Source organism: Syngnathoides biaculeatus, chromosome 8, assembly GCF_019802595.1.
Source record: "Syngnathoides biaculeatus isolate LvHL_M chromosome 8, ASM1980259v1, whole genome shotgun sequence".
Classification (NCBI taxonomy): Eukaryota; Metazoa; Chordata; class Actinopteri; order Syngnathiformes; family Syngnathidae; genus Syngnathoides; species Syngnathoides biaculeatus.
Genome location: NC_084647.1, coordinates 30,307,082 through 30,323,934, shown reverse-complemented (window position 1 = coordinate 30,323,934; position 16,853 = coordinate 30,307,082). Strand labels below are relative to the sequence as shown.

Genomic DNA, 16,853 nt, shown 5'->3' with positions numbered 1-16,853 from the left:
GCCATCCACACCTCAGAATCTCCCCTCTATGACTGCAACAACCATAGAATCCGCAGTAGATGTTGGCTCCCCCTCTCCCAGCCTGAATGCAATTTTGGGTCGGATGGATAGGATTAAGATTATTGTCAACGATGCAGTCCAGCCCATACCACGCCAAGATCTTCCTCCCACCCCCCCTCGCCTGAAACCACCATCCACTAAGAAGCGAAAGGCTTCTCCTCCACCCATGAAGACTATCTGTAAATAAAGTAAGTTTCTTTCGGCTTGTCCCGTTAGAGGTCACCACAGCGTGTCATCTCATATGAACGCTTACATTTGTTTGGCACAGTTTTTACGCCAGATGCCCTTCCTGACGCAACCCCTCTTGGGGAGTAGAGACCCCAGTGTAATATGGACTCATGACCCCTGGTTTACCAAACCAATGCTCTCACCACTGAGCTGTGGGGCCTCTAACTGAAGACTATCTGTAAATCTGTCTGATATTTACCGGGTCCTTTCCAGAATAATTTAGACTCCTATGGAGATCAGGCATTTTTCATTTCTGTAATTACAAGGGACAGAAAGTTGGTCAAAAAGATATGGCACCAAAAACGTAGAACTTCCAATTTAGTGAGGATAAAATGTGAGTCTGTCGAACAATTCTCTCCAGCCATCTCTGCGAGACTAGCTCTTTTTAGTATCGGGTCATTGGGTAACAAATCAGTGTTGATCAATGACATAATTTCTTCCTATGGTCTGTACTTTTTGTTATTAAATGAAACGTGGTTAACAGAAAGTAGCTGTAATACCATTTTAAATGAGGCAACACCATCAGATTTAAATTTTATGAAGTGTCAAACGGAAAAAAGGTTGTGGTATTGCTGTTGTTTTTAAATCATTATTTCAATGTAAAGAAAATATACTGGGTGATTTTACCTCTTTTGAATATCTGTGATTTTTAGTTATAGGTGACCCAAAGGTTATCATTTATAGACCTCCAATATACAATGGAAAATTTTAGGATTTTTCAGAACTGCTGTCAGTTATTTGTACTGAGTACAACTATTTTGTCATAACAGGGGACTTTAAAATTCATGTTGACAATAACAAGGAAAAAACATCCAAAGAACTTTCTGCAATACAAGACACATTTGACCTCTCTCAACATATTAAGAGTCCAGCTCACACTCAAGGTCACATCTTAGACCTGGTCATCTCTAAGGATGTTGAAATTCAATCGATTGAAACATTAATGACTCAATGCCATCTGACTTTTTCAAAACTATTGTAAAGTCAGTGCTACCTGATTTGCAGCAAATAATCAATTGCTCACTTCAGTCTCGCGAGTTTCCCAAAGCTCTTAAAGTAGCTGGTGTTAAGCCTCTTCTAAAAAACAGAGCACTGGATGATTCAGGAGAGACAGCAACATAGAGTGACCTACAAGAGCAGAGGTAGAGACACGCAGGTGGATTATATTTTGTGCACACGATATAATCTGAAGGAGGTTACCAAGTGTAAGGTGGTGGTGCAGAGTGTGGCTTGACAGCATAGGATGGTGGTGTGTAGGATGACTCTGGTAGCGGGTAGTAAGATTAAGAACTTTAAATACTTGGGGTCAACAATACAGAGCAATGGTGAGTGTGGTAAGGAAATGAAGAAACTGGTCCAAGCAGGTTGGAATAATTGGCGGAAGGTGTCTGGTGTTCTATGTGACAGAAGGGTATCCGCTTGGATGAAGGGCAGAGTTTTGATAGGGTTAGAAATGAGCTCATTAGAGGGACAGCTAAAGTTGGATGTTTAGGAGACAAGATTAGAGAGAGCAGACTTTGATTTTTGGACTTGTTCTGAGGCGAGAGAGTGATTATATTGGTATAAGGATGCTGACGGAACTGCCGGGCAAACGAACGAGAGGAAGACCAAAATCTTAGCCAATCATTTAGCTAATCATTTTTCATACCCTTGTTCTAATGGCAGGCTTTTATAAAAAAAAAAAAAAAAAAAACAAGACCAAGATAAAAAATTTTAAGATTTTTTTTTTTAACTCATAACCCATACAATTGTACAAAGCAAAATATCTTGCATTTTTGTCTTGTATTTTTGTTCAGAAATGGATTGGCAGACGGGTGGTGCCCAACCCCTAAATTTACAAAGGTGAATTTAGGGGCTCCTAAAAGTCCTTAAAATCCGCGAAAACGAGTCAAGCCCCTAAAAAGGCCTTAAATAAAAAAAAAAATCAAGGACCTCTACCGCCAAAATTCTCCCTAAAAAACAAATTAATCTTTTATTTTAAAAAAAATAGCGATCCGTCTGGCGTCCAAATCAGCCGGAAATTGTCAATGGAAGTCACCGTGTTGACAACTAGTCGCCATCTTGTCGATATTCCATTGTTTGTTTATGTGAGTAGGCATTTCACTTCGTCTTCGTTACGACGTAGGGTAGTTCTTTCATCGATCCAACTTGTATCACGGGGAAGTGCATTTTTCAAGAAGTTTGGGTTGAAAGTAAGGAGTTTGGGAGCTGGGTTCGTCGAGATCCAAAAGATCGGCACATGTTTTACTGCCATCTGTGCAAGCAGAGTTACCAGCTTGAAAAGATGGGCGTCAAAGCGCTGGAGTCGCACCGGAAAAACAGGAGACACGCTGATTTGGCGAAGACTCTCATCTTCGGTTGGTATGAATCTGTTTCTAAAATATCAAGATAGTGAAGCATCAACTTCAGGTAGTGGTACTAGCAGTGCATGCGCACTAGGGATCGCAAAAAAACGCTTACTTTCATAACCGGTTTTAACCGAACAGCTGTAGCAAAAAAACGATTAACCGGTTTTAAAACCGGTACCATAGTGGTGTTTACATAATTCACGGGACCTCGAGTTGGGGTGCGTGGTTCCGCACGGACTGTTTTTGTTGTTGCTCTTCCAGAGTGACGAGTTCACAGAGTTCCCCCCGTTATGCGAGTAGTGTTTTGATGTCTGCCAATAAAACAAGTTTTGTTCCTGTGTCCGACACGCCGTCTCCGACTCCTTTTCTCCGGCGCTACACCATCAATCGTTAATTTACTCCGCGGTAAAAACAAGCTTGTTAAATGTGGCTTTCAACAACGCACTCGTGTAAGTTAAATTTTTATTTTTTTTGCAAAAATGTTTTAATGTTGACATTCTTCTTTCGGACTTTAAGAAAGGGCATGAAAGTATACCGAGCGTTTTCTCAATCCATGTTTGATGTTTCTTTGATTTAACTGAATGTTCTTTTGAGTCCAACTTTACTCTAACAACGAAACTTGAAAAAAGTGGAAATTATGTTGAAAAAATAGCGCAATGTGGAGTACCGGAACCGGAAGAAATGATTGGAAATTTTAACCGATTTCGAAAGTCCGACTACGGTTTCGGTTTTAAAAAAAAAAAAACGAAAACCGGTTATAACCGGTTATTTGTAACCGGTTGCGATCCCTAATGCGCACCTACATTTGTCCAGCCATCGACTTCAACCAGCCAGAAGTCAGGCTTTAAGAACGTAGTTCAATACACGAACACTGACTCGTTAAAGGCAGAGATCGTGTGGACTTTAATTGTGATCTGGAGCCATTACAGTTACAAATCTTGTGAAAATAATTCCAAAGTGTTTGCAGTCATGTTCCCAGACAGTGACATTGCTAAAAACTACCACTGTGGGGAAAGGAAGACTTCGTACCTGGCTACATTTAGCATCGCTGCCCACTTTTCATCTCTACTGCCTCAAAGCCAAAAAAGCCAGAATAGAGACTGACATACATATTGAGAAGGCTGACAGGCTGTGTGAGGAGGCAGAAGAAAAGAGGAATCTGGGGTTTATCACCGAGGCCAATGCACTCAGAGGCAGAGCAAAGGACAAGAGAGCCACTTTGGCACCTCTGCAGCAACAAATAGGTAGGCTCAAGGAGCTAGAGTAGGGGTGCTGAAACAGACATCAGAAGAAGACATTTGTGTATATAGTTGCAATTGTAGTTAGAATCTGTTTTTCTGTATACTGTTATGTGAAGACGTTAACAATGGTCATATCAATGAGAACTACCACAAGGGGCGACAGGTGATAACTGTCACAGGTACTGAGGTACTGGAACATTTGATGAACCAAGAACGGTTGATGGCACCATTGGGTTACTCTTGATTCCCCACGATGGCCCCAAAATATTTCGTGTCGGCCCGAAATTTTTTCAGTGTCAGCCCTAAATTTTTCGTGTCAGCCCCTAAGAATGCCCTAAAAAGCCCTTAAATTTTTTTGGTCAGACTGAGTATGAACCCTGTGTTAGGACCCTGTACGACCGGTGTCAGAGTTTGGTCCGCATTGTCCCCAATAAGTCGGACTTGTTTCCGGTGAGAGTTTGATTCTGACAAGTCTGCCCTTTGTCACTGATTTTGTTCATTATTTTTATGGACAGAATCTCTAGGTGCAGCCGATGCGTAGAGTGTGTCCGGTTTGGTGGCCTCAGGATCACATCTCTGCTCTTTGCAGATGATGTGGTTCTGTTGACTTCACCCAGCCGTGATCGCCGCCTTTCACTGGAGTGGTTCGCAGCCTAGTGTGAAGCGGCTGGGATGAGAATCAGCATCTCCAAATCTGAGATCATGGTCCTCAGTCAGAAAAGGGTGGCGTGCCCTCTCTGGCTCCGGGATGAGTTCCTGCCCCAAGTGGAGGAGTAATGTATCTTGGGGTCTTGTTCACAAGTGAAGGAAGAATGGAGCGGGAGATCCACAGGTGGATCGGTGCAGCGTCTGCAGTGATGCGGACTTTATTTCGGTCCATTGTGGTAAAGAGGGAGCTAAGACGAAAGGCGAAGCTCTCAATTTACTAGTCTATCTAAATTTCTATCCTCAACTATGGGCAAGATCACGGATACAAGCAGTTGAAATGAGTTCCCCCCTGCAGGTTGTCTGAGCTCTCCCTTAGGGATAGGGTGAGAAGCTCAGTCATCCGGGAGGAGCTCAGTGTCGAGCCGCTGCTTCTCCACATTGAGAGGAGCGAGATGAGGTGGCTGGGGAATCTAATCTGGATGCCTCCCTGGTGAGGTGTTCTGGGAATGTCCCACCAGAAAGAGACCATGGGGACGACCCAGGACACACTGGAGAGACTATGTCTCTCAGCTGGTCTGGGAACGCCTCGGGATCCTTCCGGAAGAGCTGGAAGAAGTGGCTGGGGTAAGGAAAGTCTGGGTATCCCTCCTGATGCTACTTCCCCTGCGACCCGACCCGGAAAAGTGATAGAAAATGGATGGATGTTCAGAAAAAAGCAATAACATTTAAACATGTTAAATGGGGAGCAACACACAACTGTCACTATTTAAAACACCTCTGATTAACTCCAAAATGCATATTTGCTCCTCGACTGTGCTTTTGTGGACATTTATTTTGTCATATGTTATAACACCAGCCATGGTCCGCAAAGAGCTTCCGCAGCATCAGAGAGATCTCATTCTTCATAAGAAGGGAACACAACAATTCCAAAAGTATCGACCCCTAGAAAATTGTGGTTCCAATTTCCTACATTTCAGAATAATGTTCGGTAGGTAGTTTTTGATTTTCTTTTTTTTTTTTTTTTTTTTTTTTTTTTTTAAAATATTTTTACTTGTTACTTGTTAATTAGACACTTTAAATTGGCCCTAGATGTACTTGTGAGTGAAAGTTGTCTGTCTCCATGTGTCGTGCGATTGGCTGGCAATCAATCCAGGGTGTACCCTGCCTCCTGCCCGATGATGGCTGGGATAGGCTCCAGCACTCCTGCAATCCTCGTGAGGATAAGCGGCCCAGAAAATGGATGGATGGATGAATGGATATTTTTACCCAATCTCCAGCACATGGTGCTGCCATTTTCTCATCAGTTCTCGTTAGTTCACACACTCGCGTGCATAATGAGATAAAAATTCATGATGTCGTTTCGCATTGCGAAACATGGCAGAGATGATAAATAAACTTGATTTTGTCACGAATGAGCCGGTCAGTACAACCAGATACAGGAAGATGAGACGTAAGCTTGGATTTTAGCAAGGTTTACTGCCAGGCACAGGTCGTAAATGGGAAGGCCAACAGGGCAATTGGACAAAAATTACAAGGCAAAAGCTTTCGTCCAAAAAACGAAACATGAAAACGTAACTTGACTTGATATGGCTCAGTAACGCAATGACATGGGACGAGGCAGTTACACTAACTGACACTCGTTAACACACATGCATATACACAACATGCAACAAGTTGCATGAAAAACAAGACTTAAATACACAATGTAATCAGGATGCAATGTGGTGCACCAGCGTGCATGAGGAAGTGGCACACTGCCACACCACCGCCCGCCGCGTTTGCAGTCAAACAATGACTTTGTGCTTCTGCAGCAAAAGGGCACACACATTCGCCTATGTGCACGGGGGCCGTGGAGAACCACGCCCGTGACATATTTATTACGTGGTGTAAAAATGTTAGCGTCAGCGAGAATTTTTAGGGTCGGTTGGGAAATCGTAACCACAACCTTTTTTTTTCCCCCTACACCTAATCATATCAAATGTATAATTCCAACAAGGACTCAAATAAATAGCCATCAAAACACTTGGTATTCATGACAGGAGATAATTTTAACTTTAAAAATATCGATGAAAAGAAAGAAATTGGTGCTCCAAAAACACCACTTGGTTCAAAAGGGCAGGTGCTTCAGCACCACTTTGTGCCCATGTGTGCATGTCCCTGTGGACCATTGTAAGTATTTACTGACAGATCTTTTTTCAGTGTTATTTTATGGTGCAACAAATGGTATTTCCTTTCAGGGGGCAACACTGGTATTGGTAAGGCCACAGGTCTTGAATTGGCGAAGAGAGGAGCCAGGATCATTTTAGCCTGCCGTAATAGGAAGAAAGCTGAAGCTGCTGTGTTTGACATCCGCAGAGTAAGATACAACGACACTTTTATGTTGAAGTTATTGTTTTTACTGTGAAATGCAATGGACTGTATTGAGGCATTTTAATTTAACTATCTGAACAAAATGTGTTTGAAATTACAATCTTATTGACTATGTCAGCCAAAACTCATCAAATCTCGATGGATTTCCACTCTTCTTCTTTTCCTTTTGGCTTGTCCTGTTAGGGGTCTTTTTCATTTTCCATCAAAGCGTATCTCATGCATCTTCCTCTCTAACACCCACTGTCCTCATGTCTTCCCTCACAACATCCATCAACCTTTTCTTTGCTCTTCCTCTCGCTCTTTTCCCTGGCAGCTACATCCTCAGCACCCTTTTACCAATACACTCACTCTTTCGCCTCTGGACATGTCCAAACCATCTGTCAAGTCATCAAGTCTGGTCTCCAACTTTGGCTGTTCCTCTAATTAGCTCATTTCTAATCCTATCCAACCTGTTCACTCCGAGCTAGAACCTCAACATCTTCATTTCTGCCAACTCTCGTTCTGCGCTTCCTGTCACTTCAATGCCACCGTCTCTCATCCGTATATAATGGCAGGCCTCACCACTGTTTTATAAATTTTGCTCTTCATCCTAGCAAAGACTCGACTGTCACATAAGACACCAGACACCTTCCGCCAGCTGTTCCAACCAGCTTGGACCTATTTCTTCACTGCCTTAACACACTCACTCTGGATTGTTGTCCCCAAGTATTTGAAGTCGTCCACTCTCGCTACGGCTTCTCCCTCGAGCTTCTTCCTCCTCCACCCCTCTCATTCATGCACATATATTCCGTTTTACTTGACCAAATCTTCATTCCTCTCCTTTCCAGTGCATGCCTCCATCATTCTAATTGTTCCTCCATCTGCTCCCTGCTTTCACTGCCTATCACAATATCATCTGCTAACATCATGGTCCAAGGGGATTCCAGTCTAACCTCATCTGTCAGCCTATCCATTACCACAGCGAACAGGTAGGGGCTCAGAGCTGATCCTTAATGCAATCCCACCTTCACCTTAAATTCTTCTGTTACATCTACTGCACACCTCACCACTGTTCTGCTGCCCTCATACATGTCCTGTACTATTCCAACATCCCACACCAGACTTACGCATGCAGTACCACAGTTCCTCTCTTGGTACTCTGTCATAGGCTTTCTCTAGATCCACAAAGACACAATGTAGCTCCTTCTGACCTTCTCTGTACTTTCCAATTAGCATCCTCAAGGCAAATAATGCCTTGTGATTGCTCCATTTTGACCTTAACTTTAACATAGATTAGGTCGTAAGTTAATTGTGCATCTCATGTGCTGACTTTGTTGATTTTATTACTTCTTCTTTTTGATTATCTGCAGCCCGTTGGGCAGCACATTATTGTGCTACATGTCGGCCGGTCCCAAGCGCGGATAAAAGCAGAGGGTTGCATCAGGAAGGGCATCCAGCGTAAAACAGTGCCAAACATATATGAGCGTTCATCATACGGATTCCATAACGGTTAAGTCGTAGCCTGGGGTTCCTACACCCGCACGGCGTAGGTAGAAATTTAGATCATCTAGGCCAAAATCAAAAAAGAGGTGGGAAGCAGCTTCGTCAGAAGAAGAGGAATGCACAAACCCTGCAGCTGTATGTAGGGATATTGAATGTTGGGAGGATGACAAGAAAAAGCTCAGGAGGTAGTTGACATGATGATTAGCAGAAAGCTTGATATATTGTGACTCCAAGAGAGCATTTGGAAAGGGAGTAAGGAGAGAAGTTTAAATTATTTTATCATGGAGTAGATGGGAAGAGAAATGGATTAGGGATTATTTTAAAAGATGAGCTGAGACCTCGAGTTGAAAGAGAAATTTTTTGAGAGAGAGAGAGAGAGAGAGAGAGAGAGAGAGAGAGAGAGAGGAGAGAGAGAGAGAGAGAGAGAGAGAGAGAGAGAGAGAGAGAGAGAGAGAGAGAGAGAGAGATGTGATTTGATTCATGGAGATTTCAATTGACATGTTGGCCAAGGAAACGGGGGCGATGAAGAAGTGATGGGTAAGTACAGCAGATGGTGGTGGACTTCGCAAAAAGGATGGAATTGGCAGTGGTGAACACTTATTTCCAGAAGAGACAAGAACATAGAGCGGAGTTGGAAGCACGCAGGTCGATTATATTTTGTGCAGACGGTGTAATCTGAAGGTAGTAGTAGTTCAGTCTTCGGGTAGCTCCTCCTGTCTCACCCTTTTTTGGAAGGCCGCACAGCATTCTTCTTTTCTCAGCTTCCTCCAGCTGGTTCTCTGCCCCACCTTTTGTCTTCTTAATTTTCCTACCCAGCACCAGAGTCGTCCTACACACCACCATCCTGTGTTGTCGAGCTACACTCTCCCTACCACTACTTTACACTCAGTAACCTCCTTCAGAATACATCGTCTGCACAGAATATAATCCACCTGGGTGCTTCTACCTCTGCTCTTGTAGGTCACGATATGTTCGTCTCTTCTGGAAAAAAGTGTTCACTACTGCCATTTCCTGTCCTTTTTGCAAAGTCCACCACCATCTGACCCTCAAAGTTGCTTTCATGAATGCTGTACTTACCTATCACTTTTTCATCACCCCCGTTTCCTTCACCAATATGTCCATTATAATCTGCACCAATCAGAACTCTCTCTCAGTCTGGGATTCTCATTTATTTTTCCAATTTCATTGTTCAGTTGTGCAATGACTATAAATGGCATTCATTAATTTCTTTTTCAACTTTTGGTCACATCCTGCCTGTGGGGCATAGCCGCTAATCACAATACACATAACACCCTCAGTTCTAGATTTCAGCCTCTTCACTCTATCTGATACTCTTTTCACCTCCAAGACGTTCTTTGAGAGCTCTTCCTTTTAAAATGAACCCAAATCCATTTCTCTTCCCATCTACTTCATGGTAAAATAATTTAAATCCTGCTCCTAAACTTCAAACCTTACTCCCTTTACACCTTTTCACACATAGCCTCATGTAGTATTCTTATCTCCTAGGAAAGTGGGAACAATCAAGTTGTGTTCATGCTGTTGGATCTTGCAAGCTTTCAGTCTGTACGCACATTTGCTGAAACCTTCTTAAAAACTGAGCCCAGATTGGACATTCTAATCAACAATGCAGGTAAGATGATTCAAATAGATCCAAATGTCACATTTTACAGAAGTCTCTGAAATAAACTAAATTATATTTTTATTGTGCCTGTGTAGAACCTTATTTTGAGGAGGAGGAAGTGACGGGCAGCAAAAAACATTAAATAAAATGTGACTACTCCTAAAGGGAAGCAGTAATAGTCCCCTCATCCCCTAAATAGCAAATGTGAATGTTTATAGTCTTTCTGTGTATATCCCCCCCTGTGCATCGTAACTTTAAAAAATAATATTCTGGATCCACAAGTGATTGTATCATCCTACCAAATGTCCTGTTTCGCTTTCATTACATCATGCAAGTCGGTTCACGTGTCAGTGTACTCGTGCAAAGGGTAAGCCCCCTACTTTGAGTCGGAATATCAAAACAAAACACTGTAGTACAACACAGACAAAATATCAAATACCATATTTTTTCAACCAAAAAGCACATCGTATTAAAAGGCGCAGTCTCAATTGTGGGTGCAATTTCAGTATAGTAATCCCTCGTTTTTCAAGGTTAATTGACACGAAAACTCACCGCGAAAAGTGAAGAACGCTGAAGTAGCGGGTAATGTAGGTTTAGGTGGGTAACAGAATATTTCCAAATATGTAAACGGCTTTTGTACTTTGCATATTTGAGACAAAATGAGGTGCTTAGTTAAATCTTTCATTATAAAACCTTATGAATAGAGTATATGCAGGATATATGGAGTGTGTATATGTGTGTGTGTATATATATATATATATATATATATATATATTTTTTTGTTTTTGTTTTTAGTAAATATAAAATTTAAATATAAATTATAAAACACTTCCTGTATTCTCTTACTGTATAGTTAACATTCATCACTCGGAGACATCTAGTACCGCTGTGTGGGTACCATAATGTTTAATCAACAGTACAGGATCTATACTTTGCATACTTGAGACAAAAATTACATCAATACAAGCGTCGAGTTCAAGGGTCGGCAATCCGCAACTCCAGAGGCGCTTGCGGCTCTTTTACGCTTATGTTGCGGCTCAGCGTAGCTCGGAAAATAAATGTCTGCTTGAAGTGTATGTTATTTGTCTCGAGAATGTTTTTCATGTCTTCTCATTAAGTCAAAGTGTTTAACTTCTTCAAACCTTGTGCAATTTCGCTGAGGCGTAAACAAAAAGCTTGTGGTTCTGATTTCCCGACTGACCCTAAAAATTCCCGCCGACACAAACATTTTTACACCATGTAATGGGGTAGGGCCGTGGTTCTGCATGGCCACATGCACATTCGCACCGCGGGCGGCCGGTATCCCCCGTGCACTGCAGCTAAAGCACAGAGTTAAGTCGTGTGAGTGATATAGCGTCAGGTCGCCATCAAAACAACGAGAGCTCAAACTACATAGAAACGGCGTAATGGGCTCGTTAGAAAAAGCGAGAGAGCGCACAAAATAAAATGCTTGACATCATAGTTTGACAGGAGCCGCTGCGGCGGGCGGCGGCTTGGCCGTATGCTACACCCTTGTGGGGGAGGTGCGGCACCCCGAGTATGTTGTAAATTCAACCCTTGTTTTTCATGCCACTCGTTGCCAGATCGTTTTGTGTACTGCACTGATCACCATTCACCTTCTTCAGAGACGTTTGACAGCACATTTGATATGACAGCTCGCATGGGGGTGGAAATTCACCTCGGATTCTCTGCACAGCACATGATGGTATAACAACCCTGTTGCTCTTGCCGAGAGGCCCCCAACACTACCTCAACAACTGTCTGTACGCCACGTGGGGATTTCTTTGATGTCCTTCTCCTGTGAAGGCGTTTCTGCCATAATTGTATTGAAAGACATGCCAGGCTGTCTCCAATACAAATGGGTTTAGGCATATGAAAGCCTTCACGGTTAACAATTCAAGCCAGGGCAGTTCCATCCAACTTCCAGGCGGTTTCTGTAATTTCCTTACAGCAGCAGCATTCTCTCTGGGGACGCATTGGCTGGCAATTTCCACATTTACACCTGGGTTAAAAAAATATCTGTTAAAATAATGTTATTTGGTTTGTTTTAGAATCAAAGTTGTATTTCATCACTATCTTTTGCTCGCCATGATAAGGCTGAAATAATGCCACTGTGGCGTAAAGGTCTATCATTTATTCATTCATTATCTTCTGACTGAAGAGTGAAAACATGACATACTTGAATGTATGCAGAGCTACCTTAACAACAATTAAGAAATGGACAATGTTAAATTTATAACTTGCCCCTTATGTCCTTCAAATACAGATATAAATACAAATTACATATTTCTATGTACAGTCAAGAAAAGAAGTATTTGAACACCCTGCTATATTGCAAGTTCTGCGAGTAGCAAGTAGAAATCATGGATGGATCTGAAATTTTCATCGTAGATGCATGTCCACTGTGAGAAAGGTAATCTAAAGGGAAAAATCCTGAAATCACAATATATATATTTTTTTAACAATTTGTTTGTGTGATACAGCTCCAAATAAGTATTTGAACACCTGAAAAATACAACGTTAATATTTGGTACAGTAGGCTTTATTTGCAATTTCAGAGGTCAAACGTTTCCTGTAGTTGTTCATCAGAATGCACACACTACAGGAGGGATTTTGGCCCACTTCTCCACACAAATCTTCTCTAGATCAGATGGGTTTCTGGGCTCTCGCTGAGAAACAAGGAGTTTCGTCTCTCTCAAGATATTCTATTGGGTTTAGGTCTGCAGACTGGCTAGGCCACGCCAGAACCTTGATATGCTTCTTATGGAGCCACTTCTTGGTTTCCCTGGCTGTGTGCTTCGGATCATTGTCATGTTGAAAGACCCAGCTACGACCCATATTCACTGATCTAACTGAGGGAAAGAGGTTGTTCCCCAAAATCTCACAATGGATGGCCGCGGTCATCATCTCCTTAATACAGTGCAGTCGTCCTCCCCCATGTGCAGAAAGCACCCCCAAAGCATGATGCTGCCACCCCATGCCACTTTGGAGTTAATTTATTTCATTTCTGTTGTGTTGAGAATGTTTTCAATATGTTTTCTTTATGAAATTTTAGCTACATTTGTAAGATAGACAAATAAAATAAATTTCCTCTGGATTAGTACTTTAAAGGGGTACACTTATAATTACTGATCTTACAGTATTTTTAAATTCACGTCAAGGCTCTGCTTCACGCTTGCGAATGCCCAAAGGACGATGGCTTGATGCTAGACCGATAATTCAAGTTTATCTTTTTAATTTATTTGAAAGAAACCATGAACTCTGCGATTTTTTTTATTTATTTATTTTTTTATTAAGAGTTAAAAATGTTTGTGTTGAATGAATAAATGTAATTTTTAAATAAAGCAACTGTGAGTCAATAAACAAAGCAACCGTAAGCAAACAAAGCAAACTTGAGTCAATGTAAGCATATACATTAAAAGCGAAACTAGAGCAAATATGAGATAGCTTTATGAACAATTAATCCTTGGAATCCAACACCCTGTACAAGGACATAACCCTGTCAATACAATTGCTAAACTCAACAGTTCGTACCATCTTGTTGCACGTGTTTTCAATTATCAAACCAACCTTTGCTTGCCGAAAAGCCTAGTCCTCGAGGGGGGTGAATCCCTCATTGCAGCTTGACGTTCAGCGTCACACATTTCGCTTTTTTATTAAAAGTTATTGAAGCGATTTTACGGATGTTTGCCACATAATTAGCATGTAGGTCGCGGCTGATTCTGTCACGTCCCATCTGAACGAGAGGTAGGACCCAAATGCAGGAACTCGGAAGACGCAAGGTAGTTCAAGAAGAGACACGTTTATTGTATGCAGAGTTCGGGGATCGAGCAGGCAGTCCGGTGCACGGGGAAACAACGCAGGCAGAAGTGTCAAGGAGTCAGGCTTACAAGGTTGGTCAGAGAACGGACGGAGGTCGGTACACACAGGTTCAGTCAGGAATACCAGGGTGCTGGAACGGGACATAAAGCTCAACGAACTGGCCGAGGACCAGTCGTCACCGGGTCCTAGATATACACAGGGGATGATCCGCCCGCATGAGTCGCAGGTGTGCGCCTCCCAATTAGCGCAGCCGCGCGGGCACCCGCACAGCTCGTGCTGAAGCGGCTGGATCATGACAGATTCATTCACTCCATAACAACAAAAAAGCATAACTTCTACCATTTTTGATCATATACAAAAGTTTGACTTTTTCGCCAATCTATCAGCTTCCTCTTCCTTATTGTCACCAAGCCATTTTTCTGCAATCTGCTTTCAACAAAGGGTGAGGGTTGTGGTTTCCGAACTGGTGACAGCAAAACAAGGAAGCTCCGGCCAGCACGATCGTACAATAAACAAATCCTGCTGAATTTGGACTGATTCTTGTGAACACCCGACGTGGGATGCCCCTGGTGACGACTTCAGTGGACTAAAATCATCATCTGTCTAATCTTAGTACTCAAATTGGAGGCGTATTGTTCGCATTGAAGCTGCGCGGTCTAGCCTAGACTACCTCACTAACAACAAGACAAGTCTTTAATCAAATATTTGCTGAGGAGTAAAACATCAAACATTAGTCCTTACACGACCTGCAAAATCTATGTATCATATATAACGAGAACCGTGAGTACATGTGGAAACGTCAACTTAAACTTGCTTCTAGGCCCAGACTGCCTTAGCTTAGCTGGCTAACAACGAGACGTGTTTGTGATCAAACCGTTGCTGTTAAAGAAACATCAAATGTGAGTAACTAGATTATTTGTACGACCTAAACAACTTGTACAATGAGGGCCATGAGGACTTATTGGAAATTGTACAAGTGGCCGCAACCTTCAACTACTGGAGTGAGCGCCATTCTCTTTCATGTCCATATTCTTTAAATCTACATATCCTTTGTATTTTCATAGTCGAACCTTCTTACCCACATACCCTTTTAACTTTAACATAGACTAGGTACTATGTGAATTGTGTTTCTTATCCCTGCTGAAAATTTTCTATAGAACATTTCTAAAGAATTTCTAATGAACTATAGAACTTTAGGACCCAAGTCCTATAGAATTTCTATAGAAATTCACAGCCAAAGTTCTATAGAACAAGTGGTTCTGTACAAATTCTATAGATTTCTATAGAAAATGTTTAGCAGAGTATGTGCTAACTTTATTTGATTGCTTCTATTTTGACTTTAACATAGATTAGGTAGTATGTGAATTGTGTACCTTATGTGCTGACCTTGTTTATTTGATTCCTTTTTCTTGACTATCTGCAGGCCGATGGGGAGCACAATATTGTGCAACCTGTAACCCGGTCCCAAGCCCGAATAAATGCAGAGGGTTGCGTCGGGAATGGCATCCGGCGTAAAACATATATGAGAGTTCGATTTCCATAATGGATAAGTCATGGCCCGGGCTAACTACACCCGCCCCCCCCGGCACTGTTAATCTGCAAGGCGTAGGTGGAAATTCAGATAATATAGGTCGAAGACAAACAAGAGGAGGAAAGCGGAAGAGGAATGCACAGACCCTAAAGCTGTGTGTAGGGACTTTGAATGTTGGGACTAAGACAGGAAAAGCTCAGGAGTTATTCGACATGATAATTAGGAAAAAGGTTGCTACATTGTACATCCAAGAGAGCAAGTGGAAAGGGAGTAAGGCTAGAAGTTTAGGTGCAGGGTTTAAATTATTTCACCATAGAGTAGATAGAATTGGAGTAAGGGTTATTTTAAAGGAAGAGCTGACTAAGAATGTATTGGGGGTGATAGGTGGTGGAAGTTGAGAAAGGAAGAATGTTGTGTGGTCTTTCAGAAAGATTTGAGACAGACTGTAGATGAACAGGACGAGCTCCCATAAGACTGGAATACTACTGCCAAGGTAATTAGAAAGGCAGGCAGGAGAGTACTTGGGGTGTCTTCTGGTAGGAAAGGGGAGAAGGAGACTTGGTGGTGGAACCCCAAAATACAGGAAGTCATCCAAGGAAAGAGATTAGCGAAGAAGAAGTGGGACACGGAGAGGCGAAAGGAATACATTGAGATGCGACGTCGGGCAAAGGTACAGGTGGTGAAGGCTAAACAAGAGGCATATGACGACATGTACACCAGGTTGGATACCAAAGAGGAGAAAAGGATCTCTACAGCTTGGCCAGACAGAGGGATAGAGATGGGAAGGATGTGCAGCAAGTATAGGTGATAAGGATAGTGATGGAAATATGTTGACTGGTGCCAGTGTTGTACTAAGTAGATGGAAAGAGTACTTTGAGAAGTGAATGAATGAAGAAAATGGGAGAGAAGGAAGAGTAGAGACAAGTGTGAATGACCAGGAAGTGGCAATGATTAGTAAGGGGGAAGTTAGAAAGGTACTGAACAGGATGAAAAATGGAAAGACAGTTGGTCCTGATGACATACCAGTTAAGGTATGGAAGCAATTTTGAGAGGTGGCTGTGGAGTTTTTGACCAACTTATTCAATAGAATATTAGTGTGAGAGAAGATGCCATACGAATGGAGGAAATGTGTGCTCTGTCCCATTTTTAAGAACAAAGGGGATGTTCGGAACTGGGGAAACTACAGAAGAATAAAGATGATGAGCCACACAATGAAGTTATGGGAAAGAGTAGTGGAGGCTCAACTCAGGACAGAAGTACTGTAAGTATCGACGAGCAACAGTATGGTTTCATGCCTAGAAAGAGTATCACAGATGCATTATTTGCCTTGAGGATGCTTGTGGAAAATTACAGAGAAGGTCAGTAGGAGCAACATTGTGCCTTTGTAGACCTAGAGAAAGCCTATGACAGAGTACCAAGAGAGGAACTCTAGTACTGCATGCAGAAGTCCGGTGTGGAGGAGAAACATGTTAGAGTAGTACAGGACATGTATGAGGTCAGCA

The 16,853-nt window shown here is 42.2% G+C and overlaps 1 protein-coding gene across 1 annotated transcript in view; it reads left to right on the top strand.

Moving 5' to 3' along the window:
- LOC133504866 (dehydrogenase/reductase SDR family member 13-like) overlaps positions 1-16,853 on the top strand; it is a 39,321-nt gene that overhangs the window by 7,207 nt on the left and 15,261 nt on the right. Inside the window, exons 2-3 of the mRNA XM_061827559.1 lie at positions 6,763-6,881; positions 9,884-10,007. Of these exons, the coding sequence (XP_061683543.1) occupies positions 6,763-6,881; positions 9,884-10,007 (243 nt within the window). The remainder of the gene's footprint in view (positions 1-6,762; positions 6,882-9,883; positions 10,008-16,853) is intronic.